The sequence below is a fragment of the Neoarius graeffei genome, chromosome 14 (genome assembly GCF_027579695.1).
Source record: "Neoarius graeffei isolate fNeoGra1 chromosome 14, fNeoGra1.pri, whole genome shotgun sequence".
In the NCBI taxonomy this organism is placed as follows: Eukaryota; Metazoa; Chordata; class Actinopteri; order Siluriformes; family Ariidae; genus Neoarius; species Neoarius graeffei.
The window spans coordinates 52,025,864-52,051,765 of record NC_083582.1 but is presented as its reverse complement, the minus strand read 5'-3'; the positions used below and the strand labels follow the sequence as shown (position 1 = coordinate 52,051,765).

The 25,902-nt window shown below is 43.1% G+C and overlaps 1 protein-coding gene across 4 annotated transcripts in view; it reads right to left on the bottom strand.

Moving 5' to 3' along the window:
* Nucleotides 1-25,902, bottom strand: part of vti1a (vesicle transport through interaction with t-SNAREs 1A) — a 202,834-nt gene that overhangs the window by 72,622 nt on the left and 104,310 nt on the right. For 2 of the 4 annotated variants that reach the window (XM_060939950.1, XM_060939951.1), the window contains 2 exons: nucleotides 5,045-5,115; nucleotides 720-781 (listed from right to left, as the gene is read on the bottom strand). In XM_060939950.1, coding sequence (XP_060795933.1) covers nucleotides 720-781; nucleotides 5,045-5,115 — 133 coding nt within the window. Of the gene's footprint in view, nucleotides 1-708; nucleotides 782-5,044; nucleotides 5,116-25,902 lie in introns of all 4 variants that reach the window. The other 2 variants (XM_060939952.1, XM_060939953.1) reach the window with 1 other exon arrangement.

Genomic DNA, 25,902 nt, shown 5'->3' with positions numbered 1-25,902 from the left:
CCCCGACAAGCTCTCTCTCTCTCTCTTGCGATTGTCTACAACCACTGAAGCATCTATTTCAATTGGCACTTCCTTCCTAGCCCCAAGATTTTAAATTTAGCTTGTGTCATTTACATATTACTCTTAATCAAAAAAGAAAAAAAGAAACAAAACCTTGCCGTCACGGTTCAGGGACAAGCGCAAAGGCACTTTATAAAATGGAGATGTGACAGATGAGTAAATTCGGTGCGAGCGTGCTTGCCTCTGTGTGTGTGCACGCGTGTGCGTGTGTGAGACAGAAGGTGAAAAAAGCGAGCCATTGAGAGACGGATATCAGGGAGATGGCATATAGCTGTGCTTTTGAAAGAGCAGGTGAAATTAAAAAAAAAACAAAAACGTAGTAGTATTTGCATATTATCTTGATCATTCGCGAAGTACCATGTACCATACAGACACAGTATCTGTATAACAAGGAAATATGAAACAGACATCAGGGAGCCAGGCTGCTAAAACAAATGGGTAGATATTTCAAGATCACTTTCATCCAGGCAACAGTTCCACAGCTTTCAGCGAGTTCCTCTGATCCTAAACCGTTTCCTTTTATTCACACAGGCTCACCTGGAGTGTGTTTGTATACATATGTGCATGTGTGTGTTCTCCTGAACTAGACAGCACAAGACCAGTAGTTCACACACATCCAAAAAGGGGCAGCAGAAATGGGGTCCCTACCTTCCTCTTACCTTCTCAGCATGCCCGACAGGACACGGGAGCTCTTGCCCAAGTTCGCATCAGTCTCTCTCAACTGGAAAGTAAAAGGAGAGAGAGTCCATATAAGTGTCACTAAAATCACATACTTTGAGAGGACAAGAATAAACAAAACCCATGTTCAGAAAGTATATGAATTATGGTTAAGACAAACCATTTATGCCTGACATAACAGATTCTGGGCGGCACGGTGGTGTAGTGGTTAGCGCTGTCGCCTCACAGCAAGAAGCTCCTGGGTTCGAGCCCCGTGGCTGGCGAGGGCCTTTCTGTGCGGAGTTTGCATGTTCTCCCCGTGGGTTTCCTCCGGGTGCTCCGGTTTCCCCCACAGTCCAAAGACATGCAGGTTAGGTTAACTGGTGACTCTAAATTGACCGTAGGTATGAATGTGAGTGTGAATGGTTGTCTGTGTCTATGTGTCAGCCCTGTGATGACCTGGCGACTTGTCCAGGGTGTACCCCACCTTTCGCCCATAGTCAGCTGGGATAGGCTCCAGCTTGCCTGCGACCCTGTAGAACAGGATAAAGCGGCTAGAGATGATGAGATGAGACATTGTAGAATGATACTGAAGACATCAAAACTATGAAATAACATATGGAACATATATGAAATTATGTGGTGAACAAAAAAACACTTTCATATTTTAGATTCTTCAGTAGCCAGCGTTTACCTTGATGATGCTTTGCACACTATTGGCATTATCTTAACCAGCTTCATGAGGTAGTCACCTGCAATGCTTTTCAATTAACAGGTGCCTCGTCAAAAGTTAATTAGCCTTTCTTGCCTTCTTAATGCATTTGAGGTCAAATAGTAAATAAATAATAAAAATACAGTAAACAGCCCTATTCCACAACTGTAGTAATCCATATTATGTCAAGAACTACTCAACTAAGTAAAGAGAAATGACATCATTACTTTAAGACATGAGGCGTCTTTTAATTAATAAAAATAAAGAAAAATTAGTGAATGAGAAGGCGTGTCCAAACTTTTGATTGGTAACACATGCGCACACAGCCATACAGACAGATAGAAGTTTAGACATGCATAATACATTCAATTGCTCCCAAAAGACAAATAAATAAAGGTGTGATTTAAGCTTTGATTATCTTGCTAACATCCGGAGGCCAATTCTTTTTTTATCTCGCCGTTTCATTTGCTCCTGGTCTTCCTCACTGTTCTCTTCTCTCCGTAATCTTGCTGTTCTCTCTTTTCTCATGTGAATCTCAGAGAATGATAGAAGTGTGACTGCCATTTCTCTGGAGGAACGCGTACAAGTGTGAATATGTGCGCATGTGTATTTAGGAATGCTGATGCTGCTGTAGAAGAAAAAACAGATACATGATGCCCTCCGAGCACAACGCCTGCTTTCTCCAAAAACACAGCAGGGTGCTCTTCCACTTTACTTTCCTGCTCTAACTCTTTAGTAATGTGCGCGCGTGTGCGTGAGTGAGTGAGTGAGAGCGAGCGCGCGCGAGTGTGTGTGCACCCGCATGTCTTGGCACCAGGCACAAGTACAAAAACAAAATTAGTTTTGAGTAGGTTTGGGATGTGGTACAGACAATAGTCTGTGATTATTCTATCAAATAAGGTATAAGGGCAAGCATTATAATCAGAATCTAGGAAGAAAAAAAACCCCCACTATATTCTGAAACCTTTCAAGACAAGCATACCTCATGAGTGCATCTCAAACAATTAGAATACCATGAAAAAGTTCAATATTTGTCCATCAGTTATTTAAGAAAGTGAAAATGTAATATATTCTAGATTAATTACATGTAAACTAAAATATTTCAAGCATTTTTCCATTTTAAATTTTGCTAATTATGGCCTGCAGCATAAAAAAAACCAACAACCTCAAAATAGAGTATTTCATTTTGAGTTTGAGTAAACCAGCATAAATACCGTGCATCTCTCGGTCGAGTTCAGTACACACAACCACAGTCATGGGGAAGACTGCTGACTTGACAGTTGTCCAGAAGACAATCAATCATCGACACCCTCCACAAGGAGGGTAAGCCACAGAAGGTCATTGCTGAAAAGGCTGGCTGGAAAAGGTGTTCAAGGAACAGGGATGACTACAGCCTTGAGAGGACTGTCAAAGTTGATTCAAGAACTTGGGAGAGCTTCACAAGGAGTGGACTGAGGCTGGTGTCAGTGCATTAAGAGCCACCGCACGCAGATGTCTTCAGGAAAGGGGCTACAACTGTTGTATTCCTAGCATCAAGCCACTCCTGAACCAGAGACAACATCAGAAGCGTCTTACCTGGGCTAAGGAGAGAAAGAACTGGACTGTTGCTCAGTGGTCCAAAGTCCTCTTTTCAGATTAAAGTAAATTTTGCATTTAATTTGGACATCAAGGTCCTAGAGCCTGGAGGAAAAGTGGAGAGGCACAGAATCCAAGGTGTTTGAAGTCCAGTGTGACGTTTCCGCAGTCCGTGATGATCTGGGGTGCCATGTCATCTGCTGGTGTTGGTTCACTGTGTTTTATCAAGTCCAAAGTCAACGCAGCCATCTACCAGGAGATTTCAGAGCGCTTCATGCTTCCATCTGCTGACGAGCTTTGTGGAGATGCCGATTTCCTTTTCCAGTACGACTTAGCACCTGCCCACAGTGCCAAAACTTCTCCCAAATGATTTGCTGACCATGATATTACTGTGCTCGACTGGCCAGCCAACTCGCCTGATCTGAACCCCATAGAGAATCTATGGGGTACTGTCAAGAGGAAGATGAGAAAACACCCGACCCAAAATTACAGAGGAGCTGAAGACCGCTATCAAAGCAAACTGGGCTTCAGTAACACCTCAGCAGTGCCACAGGCTGATCGCCTGCATGCCACGCCACATTGATGCAGTAATTTATGGTAAAGGAGCTCCAATCAAGTATTGAGTGTATAAATGAACTTTTCAGAAGTTGGACATTTCTGTATTGTAAATCCTTGTTTGACTGATCTTAGGGAATATTCTAATAATTTGAGATACTGGATTTCTGATTTTCATGAGCTATAAGCCATAATCATCAAAATTAAAACAAAAAAAGGCTTGAAATATTTCACTTTACTTGTAATGAATATAGAATATATGAAAGTTTACCTTTTTGAATTAAATTATGAAAAAACAATGAACTTTTTCCACAATATTCTAATTGTTTGAGATGCACTAGTATGTTGGTGCAACTGTACGAGTGTCTGTGGGTATCCACTAATTTGTTAGAATCTCTCTGATGTGCACTCTTATGCAAAGAGGAGCCCTTTACATCTGATGTTTTCACATTGTGTTTTTCTTTACCCTTGATTTTTTTTTTTTTTTTGCCAGACAAAATGCCTTTAAAGTATAAGAGGCCAGTGGAGGCTCCAGGGAAGGATGGCTATTCTCCACAGACAGCAGACCTTTTAAAGGAAATGTTTCATTTCCTTTGAAATGGGCTGGCAGCCCAACTGCCATGTTGTGGTCTTTAAGCATCCTTCATAAGGGGGCCATCAGAAAGGCCCCTGACTGAGCGCACTCCACCTGGGGGTTGGGACACAACGCTCCCATATGGAAAGAACAAGAGAAAGAAAACTTTTGAAAGAGGAAGAATAGAAAAACAGGAAAGACAGAAAATTGAGAACGAGAGAGAGAATGAAAAAAATACAAACATTTCAGGAAGACTTTAAGGCTGTAACACTGGCCAGTAGAATAGCTTTCTGATGTCCTTGGAAATTATTAGTGTGCTAGCCAAGCTCCATACCAAACTGGTACAGTGAACACTTCACAGGAACAGTTACTAATTTACAGCCCATAGCTTAAATGTCAGTCTGTTAACATGACCTAAAGCACTATTTTCTGCCAAAGTGTGAGACTTTGTGTCAGTATCAATGTACAATTGCCCCAGAAGACCACGCGAGGCTTTGGAAATACCAAGAACACACCCTTGTTATGCTCACTATGTGAGCTTACTGTGCTACACAGCTATGGCCATTTAGACAGTCTTATATCATGCATGCCATTATTGCAAGGGACATGCCAACTATAAAGACATCTTATTAGCACTTTGCTCCTTATCAAATAACCCATTATCCATGGTGTACATACAATCCATCCTTGCAGTGCCAAGACTATGTTAATGCACAGTGAGAGAGGGAGGAAGGCATGACTCAACCCCCTGTCCATCACTGAGAGCACTCACGCCTTCTAAGATAGTGTGCGATTTGCAATGCTTTACGCTTTAGATATATTACAAACAAACCCAACCCAGGTCAGTATCTAGGCAGTGCAGTTACATACAGTCACAGGACACGTTTTAACTTGTGCATGAACACACTCACCCGGTCTCTGGATCTCTGGATCTTCTCACGGTCACTGTGCAGATTGGATAGAATCTCCTGGCCAATTTGTTCTGCAAAAGACAAAAACAGGAAGAGCATAAGAAGCCTCCAGTGTGTTCCCCATGACCACCATAAATATTCCCCATCATGTTTAATTACAATTCACTGAGAGCCTTTGTCAGTTCTAAAATTGTACCTCGTATAAAGAATGCTTGGCAGAACGATTTCCACAGTTCTCCCCCCAGAACTTTTCATAAAGAGATCAAGAACTGTCCTAAATGAGTAAACAGATCCTGCTTTATATTTTGCATCTGAATGGAGCATAATCATGATGTAAAATAATATGTGGTGCAAACTGCATAAAAGATAAAACACACTGTATGGCCAAAAGTCTGAGACCACCTAACAATCACAACCATACGTGCTCGTTGAACATCCCTATTCCACATTTAGTCCCCCTTTGCTGTTATAATAACCTCCACACACGGCTTTCCACTAGACTTTGGTGTATGGCTGTGATTTATAGATTTTGGAGTATACATGACAGTGACCACTGAACTCATCAGATGACTTGTTTTACATGTTTACTAAATGCGATTAAATTGGTGAGAGACGAGTAGTCTTTAACAGGACACCATTTCCTCTATTGCATGCGCTGATTAAGTTCAGCCTCATGGTCCATGTTGAGGACCATGCAACGTAGCTCTTGTATCATAAAAAGAACCTACACTGAAGCAGGAACCACAGCCCAGGATGCAAAATGGATGATCCTGGGTTCTTGCAGTGGAAAAAGTTGTACAATGCTGAGTTCACGTTACCCTTGATAATAAAGCGAAGAACATGAGACCAGGTAGAACTTGATATACCCAGGGTTAGAGAACACTATTCAAAGTGTTACTGCTGTTTCAGCCACATCACCTTTCATATGAAACAAGTTTTAATAAATCACAGGTTGTTTAGCTAAACGTATGCTTTTAAGATACTGGGTAAGAATATTGGCCATTCTGCAAATGTTGGCCATACAGCCATGGTCAGTATGCAAAGTAGCTCTTGTATCATCAAAAGAACCTACACTGAAGCAGGAACCACAGCCCAGGATGCAAAACGGATGATCCTGGGTTCTTGCAGTGGAAAAAGTTGTACAATGCTGAGTTCACGTTACCCTTGATAATAAAGCGAAGAAGCACAGAGTCAGACATCGGAAATGCTCGAATGCCTTACAGTTTTTAGGCAATAGAAAAATCAAATGGCTATTATGCGGATTAAATTTGAGGTTCAAACCTGTACGCTAAGTCTAATCCTCTCTGCACGGTCGCACTGAACGCGTCAGCCTGCTAACACGTTCACATCCTGCGTAAAAGCTTTTGTTTCTGTGAAACTCAAGTTGGATGGAGGCAGATGTTACATTTCTACTTATTAACATCTGCGTCATGTACTGGAGCTGTGATGTGCTTCAAGGCCAGTGGAGGGAGCCTAATTGAAACTCAGAACCAAGATGCCTGGGAATCCCAAACTAAAACTACAGTCGTAACACTCTGAATACTCTTCACTAACCCTACCATATCAAGTTCTACCATAATCCAAAACATGCACCATGAGGCTGAACCTAATCAGCACATGCAATATTGAGGAAACATTTTCCTTCGAAATGTTGCTCATCTGTCACCAATATGAACCCATTTATTCACACATCATAAACATGTTGAACAAGGCATCTGACAAGCTCATCAACGGTCACCGTCATGTGCACATCCCATGGGTCACGGAAAACAATAAACAAAAACCCTACTCCCATTCTTCTCATCTTAAAAAAAAAAAAAAAAAAAAATCACTGCAAGTAGACATTAGCGGTTTGGAGTGGAGGAGGAGGAAAAAAAAGTGAGGAATCTTTGCAGGGATCAAAGTGAGCCTTTCAAATGCACCAAACAATTGTAAGTAAACAACACACTCATGGCTGGATTACATTACACAGGTGCAGCATTCAAAGAGCAAGTGTGCATGCTCAGGACGCACAACAGAAGTGGCTGCATCAGGGGCGTATCACCCGCGGGGGATGCGTACGTTTCATCCCCCCCACTTTTGTTGAAACACAATTTCATCCCCCGCACTTTTGTCAGATTAAAATGACATCATTATGAAAATTATACAGCTACTATAAAATGTGTAACAAGGAAGTAAACTATTGCCATAACGTTAGACAAAAAACAGCCACGCAACGGACTCAAAACAGTTTTTCCTCACCCGACCAATCAGCAGTTGCGTGAATATAATAGCCAGTTTGCGTAGCGCGCCGAAAGCGCTCAATAATACAGTATCTGTCTGCAGAGCTGCAGAGCCAACACCAGTTTTACCGCTCCTGATTCACCGTTCCAGGTTTGACGTCGCATGCGGTGCTTACTGTGCCTGGCTCTGCACACAGACCCTTCTCAAAGCGCTTGCGATGCCGTCGTTCAAACAGTTGTCCCAGGTGCCATGCCCTAAAAGATTGTGTTAATTTCCATAGGACTATTAATGCTGTCCTCTTTTGTCGTGCAATATTGACAAGCATTAAACCTGATGTAATGCATGATGCAAACAAGTTTTGTACACGAGTTTGAATAACTAAAGACATTAAAAGCAGGAACTGCCCCGTCTTATTTGAATGCTATACTAAAGAGGTCCTTCCAGGATGCTGCGCTTCTCTAACATGAACTGATTAGCCATGCCTCCTGCTCACACAAAGCGATCCCAGTCCAAACTGTTATGCATGATGGTGTATGATCTATACACTGTGTATGACTTCTTGGGCTATGTGAAGTTTTTGGTTTTGTTTAGATCAGTGTATACCAGTGTAGGCAGCAATACTGACATCTCCGTTATAGAACAGTATCCTGTTACCTAGAATTATCACTCAATACTTTTTGCCTTCACTTACTGAATAATTACATAGCCCTGGCAGTAACAACACCAAAACCCAACATGATAGATCTCTGCTTGAAATGCAGAACTTGGCTGGAGTCAACTGGATTTATAGGCTTTCTGCTGTCCTCCCTTTCATTTGCATCCATGGACCATGGGTATGAAAAAGTTCCATATCGGTCATTGACAGTACATCACAGTGTACACGCCGGGCATGTATATAGCCATAAACCGATTTCTAATGATATGGCTTCCCCATTCCAGAACACCCCCACTTTTGGAAAGCTTGATACGCCCCTGGGCTGCATCTACCTGCTTCGAACCAACTCATATAGACAAATGTATGAGACAGAGAGAGGTCGAAGACATAGTTGAATTGAGAGCCTGTGGCCATGCGTACATGTCTTCACCTTCATTAATTTCTATTCCGAGTGCAGACAGATTGAAGGATATCCAGATTAGATAGAGTAGCCAGACAGATATGTGACCGATAGGCAGATTAAAAGAGTGAAGAACGATATTAATAACCACCATAACAGTAGCCAGTCAACAAGCCGCAGAGGATCAGCTGTGGTCGAGGGCGGAAAGCTTCTGTAAAGGAAATTAAGCACCGCTATCAGTCTCTGTCCGAGAGAGTGCCTTAAAACAAATGAGAGTGACCCCCAGGGCTCAAAAGAATTCTGCAATCTTTCTGATAGTCAGACTCATGAAAAAGGACACTCGTTCTGATGCTGCTACCGATGATGGATGAGGCCCACAGCCTGAAGGAGAGGAAGTATAAACAAAATAATTCCATCAGGGTGGCCCCGAAAATAGAAAAATACACATCAATGGAACCAGATTACTTTTTTTTTTTTTAATACACACACACACACACACACACACACACCTTAAGCACAAAAGAATGGCAACTGCTTTAGTATGATCACGTTTGCTCCGCTAGATTTATGATATAGTGAGCAGAGTCACGGTCTCCTCCTTAAGGGTCAAACACACTTTAATAACCTTTAACTACAATTGGACACACTCACATGAGTTACAGTTCTCAATTATGAAAGCTGTGGAAATGATTAAAAAAGGGCAGATGTTCTTCTTTCGGCTGCTCCCATTAGGGGTCGCCACAGTGGACCAGCCTTCCCAACTGTTTTTATGATTCACATATTAGATTTGGCATTGGTTTTTACACCGGATGCCCTTCCTGACGCAACATATCCGGACTTGGGACTGGCACTAGGCATGCAGGAAACCAGAGCACCCGGAGGAAACCCACGCAGGCACAGGGAGAACATGCAAACTCTACACGGAAATGCCCCGGTCAGCCATGAGGTTCAAACCCAGAACCTTCTTGCTGTGAGGAGACAGCACTAACCACGACACCACTGTGCCACCCTAATGTAGTGGTAAGCACCATCAATTCACAGTAAGAAGGTTCTGGGTTCAAGCCCAGTGGCCGACACGGGCCTTTCTGTGTGGAGTTTGTTCTCATGTTCTCCCTGTGTCTGCGTGGGTTTCCTCCGAGTGCTCTGGTCCCCCCCCCCACAGTCCAAAGACACGCAGTTAGGTTAACATGGGGCAGCCATGGCCTGAAGATTGGGCTGAAGTGCCCTTGAGCAAGGCACCTAACCCCCAACTGCTCCACTGCTCTGGGTGTGTGCGTGCGCACGCGCATGTGTGTGCATTCACTGCTTCAGACGGGTTAAATGCAGAGAGGAATGTTACTGTGCTTGAGTGTACATGTGATAAATCAAGGCTTCTTGTCGTCATCTTCTAAAAAAAAAATAAAAAAAATAAATAAATAAAGGCAATGTTACTAAAGCAAATTGAACTACATAGCTGATTTAATTGCAAATGTTTAAACAGCCTATGAAAATGCTGATTGTCCAGTGTTTAAAACAAAACAGCGAGAACCCTCTTCATCTTCAGCATGATGCTTCAACGGGCCACAGAAGATCTTGGCGACGAAGATGGCATCTACATACGATACCACACTGATGGTAGCCTGCTCAACTTGCGGCACCTACAGGCCCACACCAAGACCCTAGAGCAACTTGTCTGGGAGCTACTTTTTGCTGACGATGCCACCCTTGTAGCCCACACAGAGTCTGGCATGCAGCGTGTAACATCTTGCTTTGCAGAGGCAGCCAAGCTCTTCAGTCTCGAAGTCAGTCTGAAGAAGACAGAGGTTCTCGACCAGCCCGCCCCCCAGGAAGTGTACCACCCACCCTGCATTATGATTGGTGAGACAGAACTGAAGGCAGTCCAGCAGTTCACCTACCTGGGGAGCACCATCTCCTCTGACACAAAAATTGACAAGGAGGCAGATAACAGACTGGCAAAGGCAAACAGTGCATTTGGCAGACTCTACAGTCGTGTCTGGAGCAACAAGCACCTGAAGAAAGCCACAAAAGTCAGCGCCTACAGAGCCGTGGTACTGACTACCCTCCTGTATGGTTCGGAGTCGTGGGTCACATACAGACACCACCTACGACTTCTAGAACGTTTCCACTAACGATGTCTCTGCTCCATCCTCAACATCCATTGGAGCGATTACGTCACAAATGTTGAAGTGTTAGAGCGAGCGGAGATCACCAGCATTGGGGCCATGCTGATGAAAACGCAGCTACGCTGGGCAGGGCACGTCTCCAGAATGGAGGATTATCGTCTGCCCAAGATCGCCCTCTACGGCAAACTCTCCACTGGGCACCTCAACAGAGGAGCCCCAAAGAAGGATTCAAAGTCTCTTTGAAGAAATCCCTGTCATCCTGCCACATCGACCATCGTCAGTGGTCAGCCCTTGCCGCTGACCGAGAGGCTTGGCGACACGCCGTTCATCAGTCAGTCTCCTCCTTTGAGAACAACCGCAGAGCTGCCCTTGAAGTGAAGCAGAGTAGGAGGAAGAACCGCATCGCCACAGCACCAACCCCAGACTCATCATTCCCCTGCAGCCGTTGTGGCCGAGTGTGCCTGTCACGTATCGGCCTGGTCAGCCACCAGCGAGCCTGCGCCAGACGTGGACAACGCCCTTAAATCTTCACTAGCGAAGCCAAGCCAAGAAAAAACAAAACAAAAAAAAACAAACCCCCCCCAAATAAAAAAAATAAATAAAAAACCCACAGTAATAGCAGCAGGACAGAGCACAGAACGTATGAATGAGGAGTGATCCTATGAAATCTATGGTGTGAAAGTGATACTTCCTCTCCATGGCCCTGATATGATGTAAACAGTCTAAAATACATTAATGACTCTTGTTAGGCTCACCCCAGAACAGGAACTAAAGCATAAATATTCCGTTTAGTTAAGAGAGCACAAATTGATGTTCTCATTAAACCTTTCCTCCTGTTTAACGACCAGCTTTCCTACTGGACAATTAGCTGCATGCACACACACACACACATACATACACCACCTCCCATGAGAGGTAGATACAGTTACCATCTCTGCAACTAGTCCACCCTTTTTCTCTGCTTTTTTTTTTTTTTTGATGAGCTGTTTGTCAGAGTCTACATGTCTCCCTATATGCTTCTCTCTCACTATAATGAAAGTTCTGCAGGTTGGGTCGAGGCCAAGAAGTGCAGCAGATGCTGAGTTTGGTTGGAGAAAAACAAATGCAGGCATTGAGGAGAAGGATAAGAGAGAACTTCCATTCTCTTCCTGCAGCTTGGCACAGCAAGCCCAATCTTCCCCAGTCTTCTTCACCCTCCCTGTCCATCCATGTCTGTGGACATTAGGGACTAGAGCCCTTATGCTGCATGATGCACTGCCTGGTGGAAATTAAATCCAATATGCCAGCCAATGCCAGGTGGTGTAGTGGTTAGAACTGTCGCCTCACAGCAAGAAGGTCCGGGTTCGAGCCCCGTGGCCGGCGAGGGCCTTTCTGTGTGCAGTTTGCATGTTCTCCCCGTGTCAGCGTGGGTTTTCTCCGGGTGCTCCGGTTTCCCCCACAGTCCAAAGACATGCAGGTTAGGTTAACTGGTGACTCTAAATTGACTGTAGGTGTGAATGTGAATGGTTGTCTATGTCTATGGTGGGGTTTACATTAGACCGTATCAGCGGATCATCAGATTAACGTTTTTAAAACAATTAACATGCACACAGCAACACCAATACACGATTCGCGTGCACACAGCAACGCCAATACACGGATACGCTCGGCTCCGCAGGCATCCTGCGCTCCAAATCACTCCGCCCTGCACAGCGAGTGCCCTCTGGAGGGTGCGCACTCCGGCCCTGCGCAGCTCACAGAGCGCGCGAGTGAAGTGCACGAGCAGTGATTCGGGACTGAGCCGCTGTGTGTGTGATCTCAGTGCATGTCGGGCATGCGCGTCACTTACCACTTGCAAGTGGAAGGATGGCAAGCCTAAAGACAATCATAACTACACAATGGGCAGTATTTGCATCAGTATTTGCAGTATTTTCATACTTTTATACTCTTTAATGAAAGGTGATACAAGGCGGAAGTCCGCGCCGTTTTTCAGCAGTCGCGTCACATGACCAACGCCAGCGAATCAGGAAGGTGGATGTCACAGTGACATTGTCCAATGACGACACCAGCTAGAGCTCAGCACAGCGTATCCGCGTATTCTCAATGTTTACACAGCACTGGACCAGACACGATCTGGATTGAATACGTGGACGCTGGCGGATTCCCGTTTCCCGGCGTTTTAATGTAAACGGACAGTGCATCCGCGAAGAAAACGAGACAGATACGGTCTAATGTAAACTTGGCCTATGTGTCAGCCCTGTGATGACCTGGCGACTTGTCCAGGGTGTACCCCGCCTTTCGCCCGTAGTCAGCTGGGATAGGCTCCAGCTTGCCTGCGACCCTGTAGGACAGGATAAAGCGGCTACAGATAATGAGACGAGATGAGATGCCAGCCAATATAAACTTAACAGCAATAGCACAAAGTGAAAAACGTCCAATCCTTGACTGATATCTACAAAAGACATCTCTAGATTTATCCTTTAAACACATGGTTTTAGTTTTGACATATTTAAGGAAATGCAAACAATCATTGCACTGTGGCATTTCCTCCATGTAACGCATGTCTGTACAGAACAGAAGGGAAAAAAAAAGTAAAGTAGTACTCACCAATACATTTTTTTTTTTTGCTCATAATGCTGTAAAATATTCCTCTCCCGTCTAAGGCCCTATTAGCAATTTACGTGACCCTGATGCTAAGCTTTCCCACAGCCTTGGTACTGCTAAAGATCCTCCTCCCAAAGGTCCATTTAACAAGCCTATTACTGAAATCTACAATAGCAACATCATTACCGAAGGGCTGATTTTAATTTAAGCTCTTAATCTGCTTATTGCCCAGCACAGAGGGAGCAGAAAATGTGCATACTATGTTTTTTTTTTTCCAAATGGATACTGAGACTGATGCTGCAATGTCTGAATTTACTCTCATTCAATGATGATCGAGAACAGGAAAGATAATGCATGTATTTTTAATGCAACTAATGCATGCATGTATTGCTTCATCCTAGTCAGTTTGATCAGTTTTCATGCCTAATATCTCTAACGGCTCGGTCACGTTACGGTCTCTGTCACAGTGTCTGTTTTATTTCCATCTGGCTGGCTGAGTAGCAGTCTATACACCTTTCTGTGGCTTGTCCAGGTCTGTCCACAGAGGATCAATTCACGCTGGACATGCCAGAGGTCTGGATGTCACTTGTGTACATTCCTCTTTTCCTACCAGTGACGAGAGCAGGAGAACACAACGGGGAAGTACGAGCCACTACCTCTCTCTCTCTCCCTCTCTGTTGCCTCATCCATCCATCCCCCTGGTGGACACGTATAATTGGACAAATAATCAATTTTACAGTAGCTGTTTGAGTGCAAGTCCTCTCTGAGTTGTCTGAAGCTCTGTGTCAGTTCCCAAAGCTGAAAGGCTAAAGCCCTGACACATGCTCACTCCCAGGCTCTGCTCTGTATTACAGAGCTGCAGACACTTTTTGATGGTTACTACACAAACCTCGAGATGGACACAATCCATGGACAGCCAAATGAGAGGAAGAGTGCCCAGGGGAAAAGTAAAGATAAGCCTGACAGTAGGCAGCTCCTCTCACACACGTAAACACACCCTTTCGTCCTTTTTTTTTGTACGAGTTAGTCCTTATTTGGTGATAGAATATCACTTTCATCAAAAGTTGTGCACTGTTACATTTTGGTCTCAATTATTTGTGACCTTGGTGAGCATTCAAGACATAAGGTACGTTCAAGACATTTTGGTTTATCGTGCTTTTATCGAATCAATCATATATATTTCTCCCTAGTGTCATGGTTTGGGTGTGTTTCAGTTAAGCACAAGAATCGCCGAAATCAAATTGTAAGATGGTCAAGTCAGCTGACTGGTGAGTCTCAGCTGTACCCCACATCCCTGTATGCTAAACAACTACAGCGGATAGCTATGGCCCTCTTAGGTGGGGTTTACATTAGATTAACGTTTTTAAAAACGATTAGCGTGCACACAGCAACGCCAATACACGATTCACGTGCACACAGCAACGCCAGTACACGGATACGCTAATCACATGACTAATTCGGCACGCAAGTTGAAATGTGTCAGTGTGGCTCATCGCTTCCTCCTCAGCGGCTGCGCTCCAAATCACTCCGCCCTGAACAGCGAGTGCCCTCTGAAGGGTGCGCACTCCGGCCCTGCGCAGCTCACAGAGCGCGCGAGTGTAGTGCACGAGCAGTGATTCGGGACTGAGCCGCTGTGCGCAAGTCACTTACCACTTGCAAGTGGAAGGATGGCAAGCCTAAAGACCATCATAACTACACAATGGGCAGTATTTGCATCAGTATTTGCAGTATTTTCATACTTTTATACTCTTTAATGAAAGGTGATACAAGGCGGAAGTCCGCGCCGTTTTTCAGCAGTCGCGTCACATGACCAACGCCAGCGAATCAGGAAGGTGGATGTCACAGTGACGTTGTCCAATGACGACGCCAGCTAGAGCTCAGCACAGCGTATCCGCGTATTCTCAATGTTTACACAGCACCGGAGCTGACACGATCTGGATTGAATACGTGGACCCTGGCGGATTCCCGTTTCCCGGCGTTTTAATGTAAACGGACAGTGCATCCGCGAAGAAAACGAGACAGATACGGTCTAATGTAAACTTGGCCTTAGAAGATAGCCTGCACCCTTTGAATAGGGAATTCCAGTATCTTCCCTCTGGATGGAGGTTAATAGTCCCTGGTTGTACACTGCAAAAAATGGCCTTTCAAAAATAAGAAATAAAAGATTAAAACAAAGCATATTTGCTTGAATGAGGTGAAAAAAAAAATCTGCCAATGGAACTAGTCAAATTTGACTTGGTAAGATTTCTTAAAGTAAGATGAAAAATCTAACCTGTTTTTAGATGAAATAATTCCAAAATAAGATTGGGGAACTTATTATGCGAGATCTGATTAACTCAAAATAATCAAAATAGTTCTTATAACAAGATCGTACTTCTTACATTTAGCCATTCAAGTCATTTTTATTTATTTCATTTTAAGGGTATTTCACTTAAATTCATGACAAAGTCTTAGCAGTAAAAACTGAATTTAAGATAAATATACTAATATTAGGATTGTTAAATTCTACAACTAAGCATTGCTAGCTTAAAAGATTCTCCTTTTGTGACCTGTAATTAGTAAAATACTCTAGATACGAGACCAGAGACTATCTTGAATCAAGTTGACGACACATGTAGCATTGCGACAAGTTTTTTTTTTTTCCCCATTTCAACATTCAAACATTAAAACATCTCTTAAGATTCCACTTCCCCAGGACCTCAGGCACCAAAAAAAAAAAGTCTACGCATTTTGACTTACAGCGCTTACACAACGCCAAAGCAACAGTGCATTTTGGGGGCACTGACTGTTCATGTGTACGAGGGGTTTACAAGATCAGGCACAAAAAAAAAACCAACCAAAAAAAAAAAAAAAAAAACTGAAAACTCACAGCATTCCAAAAAGACCTCACTAAAACGCCCTCCACTCACTCATAGCCTTTTTGAAGGCACTTGTCTGGTCTAGAGTCTGTACAGCATCTAGAAGGAGCTCACTCTGAATGACTGAGAAAACAGTCACAGTAAACTTAGGATCTGTAAGGCGGAGTTGAATTGTAATGAAAGATTCAAAGATTTCAGTAAAGTTCATTTATTCCCAAAACAAGCATACTTTGTTTTTTTTTTCTTGAAACAAGATGAACCGCGGCGGCACGGTGGTGTAGTGGTTAGCGCTGTTGCCTCACAGCAAGAAGGTCTGGGTTCGAGCCCCGTGGCCGGCGAGGGCCCTTCTGTGTGGAGATTGCATGTTCTCCCTGTGTCCGCGTGGGTTTCCTCCGGGTGCTCCGGTTTCCCCCACAGTCCAAATACATGCAGGTTAGGTTAACTGGTGACTCTAAATTGACCGTAGGTGTGAATGTGAGTGTGAATGGTTGTCTGTGTCTATGTGTCAGCCCTGTGATGACCTGGCGACTTGTCCAGGGTGTACCCTGCCTTTCGCCCATAGTCAGCTGGGATAGGCTCCAGCTTGCCTGCGACCCTGTAGAACAGGATAAAGCGGCTAGAGATAATGAGATGAGATGAGAAGATGAACCGCATTTGACAAATGTCCAAAATGTACTTGCTTGTGTAAAAAAAACAAAAAACAAAAAAAAACTTGTTTTATTTTCAAAGGTGCTCCAAATAAGACTTTTTTTCAAGACATTTTTTCTCATCTCATTATCTCTAGCCGCTTTATCCTGTTCTACAGGGTCGCAGGCAAGCTGGAGCCTATCCCAGCTGACTACGGGCGAAAGGCGGGGTACACCCTGGACAAGTCGCCAGGTCATCACAGGGCTGACACACAGACACAGACAACCATTCACACTCACACTCACACCTACGGTCAATTTAGAGTCACCAGTTAACCTAACCTGCATGTCTTTGGACTGTGGGGGAAACCGGAGCACCCGGAGGAAACCCACGCGGACACGGGGAGAACATGCAAACTCTGCACAGAAAGGCCCTCGCCGGCCACGGGGCTCGAACCCGGACCTTCTTGCTGTGAGGCGACAGCGCTAACCACTACACCACCGTGCCACCCGACATTTTATCTATACAAGATTTTCAAGATGGACTGTCTAAAAACTAGCCTTTCTAGCTAAATGAGGTTTTGCTTGTTAGGCAATTATGTCTTATAATAAGGGTGGCTAGATGTTTTGACTTGAAAATAGACAAATAAACTTCCTAAGATTTTTATTTTTTGCAGTGTAGAACCACAAGATTTAAAAACAGCTTTGTTCCAGCTGCAAACAAGCTGTAGAGTTATTTGCACACAACGCACAAAGCACTTTGGTCATGTACTGTAGCTGTATCCATGTTCTGTTGTCTGTCTGTGTGTTACGTGGTGGTCTATAAAGTGTAAAGGATGCCCTGCCTCTTAGACTGTAAACCTAGTTTACCTAAGGGTAGCAATAAAGTAACCTGAACCTAAGGTATAACTAAATATCAACACAAATATGACATATTAAGACTTGAACAAAGAATTTGCCCTGTGGACCAGGGAAAGGACAGCAACAGAATGTGAACGAAAAGAAGAGAAGAGAGTGGGGACAAAGGTCTGTGCACACGTGCACGTGTGTGTGTGTGTGTGTGTGTGTGGGGGGGGGGGGGGGGGTAAGAGTGCTATGCAATCAGGCCTCATTTCTCTAGGCTTTCTTCTCTCAGCTAGCCCCTGTTTTATTCATTGCCTGAGTTCTGACCCTAGCACGCTCCTGTTCTGACAAATCATTTCTGATTAAGACAAATCTTTATTAGCCAGTCACTTGAGTTAGACCATTTATCATGCGCTCTCTGACTCTCCTCCCCTCTCAAAACACAGCACTGCACACCCACTTCTTTAAGAGCCTGATTACTGACGATTGTTGGAGATGGAGATGTGAAGCTCTCTTATGGGTGATAAGACACAGGTTTAATGGGTATGAATGACCATAGTAGCAGGAGAGTGCACAGTAATTGAACTATTTGTTTAAAGCAGGAAGGAGGGGAAAAAATGAACACTCCTGTCCTCTTCCTTTTCCTCATTCCTGGCTGTCCTGCTAATAAGTGGACTGCCATTGATAAAACAGAGCTGCTGCACAGCCGGGTCCAAAATGAGGATGAATTAGAGGCAATGGCATGTTAAAGAGTTATTCTAAAAGTGATAAATCACTCAACACAAATACAGAAGTATGTGTAAATCTGGATAGAAACGCAGTTATAAGCAGCAACCCTTGGAATTTGTAATAAACCTAAACCGAAATCTTGCCAATACAACCTATATTATGGGTGAGAACTTTCCTTTTGTCCACATCTTTCAACTTGCCTTTTGGGTCCATTAAGACAGACACTGGAGTACCTCAGGGCTGTATTATCATCCCCTTCCTTCAACCGTTTAAGATGTATTAGCGTAATATAATTACACTGCGGCAGCATGGTGGTGTAGTGGTTAGCGCTGTCGCCTCACAGCAAGAAGGTCTGGGTTCGAGCCCCGTGGCCGGCGAGGGCCTTTCTGTGCGGAGTTTGTGTGTTCTCCCCGTGTCCGTGTGGGTTTCCTCCGGGTGCTCCGGTTTCCCCCACAGTCCAAAGACATGCAGGTTAGGTTAACTGGTGACTCTAAATTGACCGTAGGTGTGAATGGTTGTCTGTGTCTATGTGTCAGCCCTGTGATGACCTGGCGACTTGTCCAGGGTGTACCCCGCCTTTCGCCCGTAGTCAGCTGGGATAGGCTCCAGCTTGCCTGCGACCCTGTAGAAGGATAAAGCGGCTAGAGATAATGAGATGAGATGAGATAATTACACTGAGGTGGCACGGTGGTGTAGTGGTTAGCGCTGTCGCCTCACAGCAAGAATGTCCAGGTTCGAGCCCCGTGGCCAGCGAGGACCTTTCTGTGCGGAGTTTGTATGTTCTCCCCGTGTCCGCGTGGGTTTCCTCCGGGTGCTCCGGTTTCCCCCACAGTCCAAAGACATGCAGGTTAGGTTAACTGGTGACTCTAAATTGACCGTAGGTGTGAATGTGAGTGTGAATGGTTGTCTGTGTCAGCCCTGTGATGACCTGGCGACTTGTCCAGGGTGTACCCCGCTTTTCGCCCGTAGTCAGCTGGGATAGGCTCCAGCTTGCCTGCGACCCTGCAGAACAGGATAAAGCGGCTACAGATGATGAGATGAGAATACATGAGATGAGTGGGTCATTTTTTGACACACTTGTTTCAAATCACTGCCTTGATTCGATCTATGAACTTTTGCTCAACTTTTGTGGTGACATGTCCCATATGATAAATGCAGCATAACACCATTCAGAACCTACCAGGGAACAAAGATCAGCACAGATCCTCAATGGGTTACCAGTCAGCTCAGTATCAGGCAGAATCAGGAACCCCACTCACCCCAACTGCAGCCATCCAGAAAACAGCACCCGAGTTTCCAGTCCAGTACCAAACATCTAAAGGACAGCCCCAAACCAACAGGCATCCCAATCCAAACTTTCTACATTACATAGTTACATATTTAAATAACATCGGCTGGCTTTTTTCATGGTATATCAGATATATTCCATTCATCTAGCATGATACTGAACGAGTCGAAAGACGAGTTCAAGATCATGCTAGCTGAATGAAATGTATCTGATATACCACAAAAAAAGCTAGCCAATATTATTATTATACATATACAATCATTTCGGGTGTTCAACGTGTCTCGCCTTTTCAAAATTCTCTTAAAATCTTCCATATTTAACGAAGCAAACCTGGCGGCCATGTTTGTTTACAAATTGTCACAGTCGTTCGCGAGCACTGAAGTTTTACATCTCTGACGTGTGATGTCATGTTGTCTTGACAACCATGCAATATCGTAAACCATATTCAAAGCTCATTCTCCATTGGGTAGAGTGATGTACCGTAATACACGTCCAATAAGCGATATGATATTGTATGCTATCAAACCAAATGAATGAAACCCGCTAGAAGGGAATAGAATACATGTTTTTATTCCATCGAAAAAGTGTCCTGTATGTCTCATATCATCTCTAGCCGCTTTATCCTGTTCTACTGGGTCGCAGGCAAGCTGGAGCCTATCCCAGCTGACTACGGGCGAAAGGCGGGGTACACCCTGGACAAGTCGCCAGGTCATCACAGGGCTGACACATAGACACAGACAACCATTCACACTCACATTCACACCTACGGTCAATTTAGAGTCACCAGTTAACCTAACCTGCATGTCTTTGGACTGTGGGGGAAACCGGAGCACCCGGAGGAAACCCACGCGGACACGGGGAGAACATGCAAACTCCACACAGAAAGGCCCTCGCCGGCCACGGGGCTCGAACCCGGACCTTCTTGCTGTGAGGCGACAGCGCTAACCACTACACCACCGTGCCGCCGTGTCCTGTATGTATAATAAATAAATAATATTGGCTGGCTTTTTTTGTGGTATATCAGATACATTCCATTCAGCTAGCATGATATTGAACGAGTCAAAAACGAGTTCAATATCATGCTAGCTGAATGGAATATCTCTGATATACCATGAAAAAACCCCAGCCAATATTACGATTATTGTACATACACATTCAATGGAACAACTTTAGATTTTACAAAAAGTTAAGAACAGGGGGTAACTTACCAATATTGAATGCAGATTCTGATCGAATGTAATTCAATGTTCTGTCAATCCAATGTACTGTACAAAGTCAAAGTTCTAACAATAAAAATGGTACAAGTCCAAAAAGCCTGAACAACAACCCAACTTATATACAACCTATGTACAGGTTAACAGTTCAAGTTCAAAGTTACATTTGGTCGTAGTTAATTGTTACACTGCAGTTGTTCAAAACAAAAGGGCTTTGCTGAGTGAAGTCCACAAGTGAAGTCCTCTTGTAAAAGTCTCCGTCACTTTTCCTCATCTCCAAGTAGAACTTTGACATTATTTCCACTATTGCTCTCTCTTCCAGTTTTTCGATGTCTGTTGGCATGTTTTTCTCTTGTAAATACGCGTGAAGAATATCCAGTGAAATTTTGGTAGCCTTTTGGGTGTTCAGCGCATCTTTCACTTTCAAAACTCTCTCTAAATCTTCCGCTTTTAATGAAGCAAACCTAACAGTCATGTTTGTGTACAAACTGCCAGTCACTCACTAGTACAGAAGTTTTACATCTCCGACGAGTCTCTTTTCCAGTTTTTCAATGTTCATTAATATGTTTTTCTCTTGTAAACATGCGTGAAGAATATATAATGAAGTTTTGGTAGCTTTTCGGATGTTCTTTAGTTTCAGTTTATTTATTTAGTGCTTAATCCAAGCACTGAATTAAGCCCGTCTTCTCTCTTTTCTGGCCGACAAAGAAATGACTGTGCGCATGTGCAGCAGAAAAGTTTTGTCATTGGATCTTCGCATGAACTCTCATGTGTGACGTCGTGTTGTCTTGACAACATGCAATATTATAACAATACTGCATACTCATTCTCCATTGGGGAGAGTGGCGTAATACATGGAGGATAACGATATGATAATATTGCATGCCATCAATAAACCCACCAGAAGGGACTAGAATACATGTTTTTATTCCATGAAAAAAGTGGCCCGTATGTATAATAATACTATTTATTTAGTCTTGCAAGCCAGACTTCTAGCATTCACAAGAAACTCTGGTCGATGGTCAATAAATATGGCCAAGATGACGACAAACTACAGACTTTTTCCTGTAACTTGTCACAAACATGTGAGATTATCTCATTTATTGACTGTTACCTGATTTACATACCTCATTAACAAATACTGCAAACAGGATTCCAAAATGACGCAATGTGCAACGGTGCATGGAAATGCAGATCCACAAACGTGCATATAATTCAAGAGTCTGAAGCTTGTGAGCAGGGAAATGTACAAAAGATTTCAGGTGCTTCGTTGGCTGCAGACAGAGTCGGAGATTATTATTTATTTAATGTAGCCTTCACTAAACCATTTTCAAAATTCATTGCTTTGCATTTGACTTCATATTGTCTAATACAGGGGTGGGCAATTATTTTTTCCATGGGGCCACATGCGAAACAGAAAATTTTGTGGAGGGCCGGACCAAAAGGCTGAACTAAATTCTGCATAATATTACAGATCATATCACTTAATTGCATATCGGTTAATCGCATAAATCGCTTATTTGCATAAGAAGTAGAAAACCACAAACCATTCCCCATTATTCATATACAAATTTGATCGGTTAATTGCATATCGGTTAATCGCATATATCGCTTATATGCATAAAAATTCATGGCAAAAAGCTTCCAACTGATCGGTTTATCGCATAACAATACAGGGTATTTTCCCATCAATCATCTTCTGCACATGCGCAGAGCACACGAGATTCCATGGAATCTCCGATTATGATGTCAGTGTAGCGTCATGACCTACTTTCGTGAATACTGAGTGGACGACCTAATTTCATTCGAATCAGCGCATTGTTTACCCGGAAGCAGGTGCACGAATCAAGATGGGAAAATCACTTTAGTTAAGTAGTAACGATGTCGAAACAACGTAGTAGGACTGACTTGGATATTTCCAAACAATATGAAGTTATCAGTGAGTTGGACAAGGGTATTTCACAAAGCAAAGTGGCTGAAAAATTTGGGATATCTCAGTCACAAGTCTCACGGATAAAAGCAAAACGAAATGATGTTATTGCGAAATTCAAATCGAACGACAATACATCATGAAAACGGAATAGAGTTTCGACACGTGATAATTTGGATGCGGCTCTTATGCGATGGTACACTCAAGCCAGAGCCATGAATGTGCCTGTGTCTGGACCTCTTCTGCTCAGTAAAGCGCAGAGTCTTGCAAAAGAACTCCAGCTGGAAGGAGAAATTGTTAGGTCATGGGTCCAGAGATGGTGTAGACGGCATAAAATTCAGTTCAAAAAGGCACATGGTGAGAAACAAAGCCATGACCAAGAGGCAGCTGACCACTGGGTGAAGAACGTGTGGCCTGAAATCTTTCAACGTTATAGTGCTGAGGACATTTATAACTGTGACGAAACTGGGGTCTTTTTTTGAGCACTCCCCAGTAGTGGAATGGTTTATGAACATGAAAAACCTGCTGGAAATAAAATCAGTAAAGAGCGAATTATTGCATTGGTTTGCTGCAATTACACTGGGTCAGATAAAAGGAAACTGTTTGTTATTGGAAAGTTGTTCAAGCCCTGGATATCATTAGAAGGAGGTTATATCACCATGGACTCTCAACTGAGGCTTTTCAAGAAACTGAAAAGATAATCAATAAGGACATGATGAACAATGTTAAACAGAAGACAATTAATGATTATTTTAAGTAAATTTATAATGTTAAATAAACATTGTAACAATAATCATGTTTGTTAATAGTTGATTATTTTAAGTAAATTTCTAATGTTACACAAACATTTATTGTATACCATGCAGAAATGTATCAAGCAAAACACATTACACTACAATGCAAATCACACAACTGGGCTTAAACTATCCTCATAGTAGCCTGATCTCTTAATTGCATAAAATGATCTTGCACAAAGCTTATGCAATTAAGCAATCACGTCTGTAATTGTATTTCTTTATCTAAAGCAGAAAATAACTTTGTTTTTACAAGCTGCTAAGACTGGTAAGAGTATGGAAAAAACGAGGTTGCCTTACAAAAAATGTCATTTATTCGATCAAATTTCCCAAAACAATGGTTAACAAAATGTCAACGTTTGTACCATTTTTTTTCAGTCACATTCACCCCAAAACACAATAAAGACATCACAATATTGTCTTTCTACTCCAAATATCAAGCAAGATACATCATATTATAATAATGATGCCTACGTTTGTAGTCTAATCACCTCATTTGGTGTTTTTCAGTTTTTTATTTGTTCAGTGAGAGAAATCTAGTCTCTATTGGTCTTTAACGAGTGCATCAAAGTCAGGTTGCATGTCTGAGGTGGAGATGCGAAGCACAGCTGACACATGATCATCGGTGAGAGAGGATCTATACCTGGATTTGTTAAACTTCATCACTGAAAACGTCAATTCGGTGTAGGTATCAGATCTACAGATCGGCTCGGGCTCCGGCGCCTGCTGGTGACGTCACACTATGTGATTGGCTGGACCGTTTGAAGGATGGCGTACAAGTTTGTGGTTGGTCTGGACAAATTACGGAAGTAGTTATCGCGGGATTAGGTTTCGTGGGATTTCATGTCATGTTCATGTCGTGCGCATTGCGTTTTTGTTGAACACAACTTCAAAATAAAAGCACTGCACATTCAGTCCATGCATGAGGTAACATTAGAAAATACGTTTATTTTGTAATTTCTAATTAACCTTACGCGGGCCGGTCAGAATGAACCAAAGGGCCGGATGTGGCCCGCGGGCCGTAAAATGCCCAGGTCCGGTCTAATAGCTGTATTATTCCAGTATTTATAGCTTATCTCAGAAAACATTGCTTGATGTCCTACTTTATAGTCTGGTATTGTCCATGTCTCATATATAGCTAACGTGAGGAAACAATTCATTTGTGTACAATAAATATGACAAACTGGAATATGACTTAAGTATGTAAAACAAATAACATATCCAATAAAGCCCAGCTGGCACTGCACAAGGTCATTTAACAAATTGCCCAGACTTAATCATCTAGCCTTACTGAAGCATCCAAATTGAAACTAATAGATTTCAGAGCAGAGTGTGATTACCTAGTTTACAAATGTTCATGCAGACCAGGGGTTCAGGTTTCTTATTAAATGACCAGAATTTCCGTGGGCTACTGGACACCACACGTCTACTGCACTCGTGCCGGTCATTCTGTGACCCGTCAACTGAACCATATTCATTAATTTAATACCTTCAATATCAAGAGTGATTTGCAATCGCAGATCAGGGCTGTGTTGATAGAAAATGTGACCAAGCGGAATTAAAACTCATATACAGCATCGACGACATAGACTATATTAATATTGATGCGTGTGCCACTACATTTTCCTGTTTACCACCCCATTGTGAGCAGAATTAGATTATTAAAGAACTGTAGCATTCTTGTGCTGTGTACAAGTATGGCAATTAAAAAAAGGCCAGGAAATGCAACTGCATCTACTTCTCAAGTAAACACAACAGCTTCACACTTCTTTATCCCCCAACAGAATGAAATCAGAATACTTTGGTCCGACTGCCACGATTATTTAACTGACAATACCACTGATGAAAAGAAGCCATATGGAATACATGAATACAGAATACACTCGCTTGTTCTGCATTTCCACACGTGCGCGCACACAACTAGCCTGAAGAATGCCAACCAGTGAAATTAAGCTGGTGCTAGGTCAGAGCTGATGATATGGTAGCTTTTCTCTGTAAAAACAAAGAGAAAAAGGAAGAGAAAGAACAGCAGCATACAGGCTAGGCAGCAACAGGGGGAGGGCTGCTCTTAAAATCAGCTCAGTTCTTCCTAATCACATGCTGCACATCATTTCTAGGCTTCCGGTAAGTTCACACGCTGCCGAGCTTGTGAGCTACAGTGCGCTGGACTGGTTGGGGGGTGGTGGTGGACTTGATGCTCTTCTACCAGCTTTCAAACAGTTTAGCAACGTTAATAATCCTATTACTGTTGATTAAAAGGTTTGGCTTTTCTAATCAGAAACTTGACAGACAGATCAAAGCACCAAACACAAATGTTACCTTTTAATTATCTGTACAATACCACACCTCAGGCTGATCTTCCCTGCCCATCTCATAAAAAATAAAAAGTAAAAAAAAAAAAATCCTCAGCCACAGATGATGCTGAGATCTAACACTTCCCAGCAGTTCATTATCCAATAAGACATTAAAAAAAACAAACATTCAGAGCATAAAAGCTACCTTCACAATTAGTGAAGACCTGAGGGAACCCTGCAGTCCCGTGTTCCTGGATATTGCAGGACTCCAAATTGAATCACCTTAATTATGTTTGTC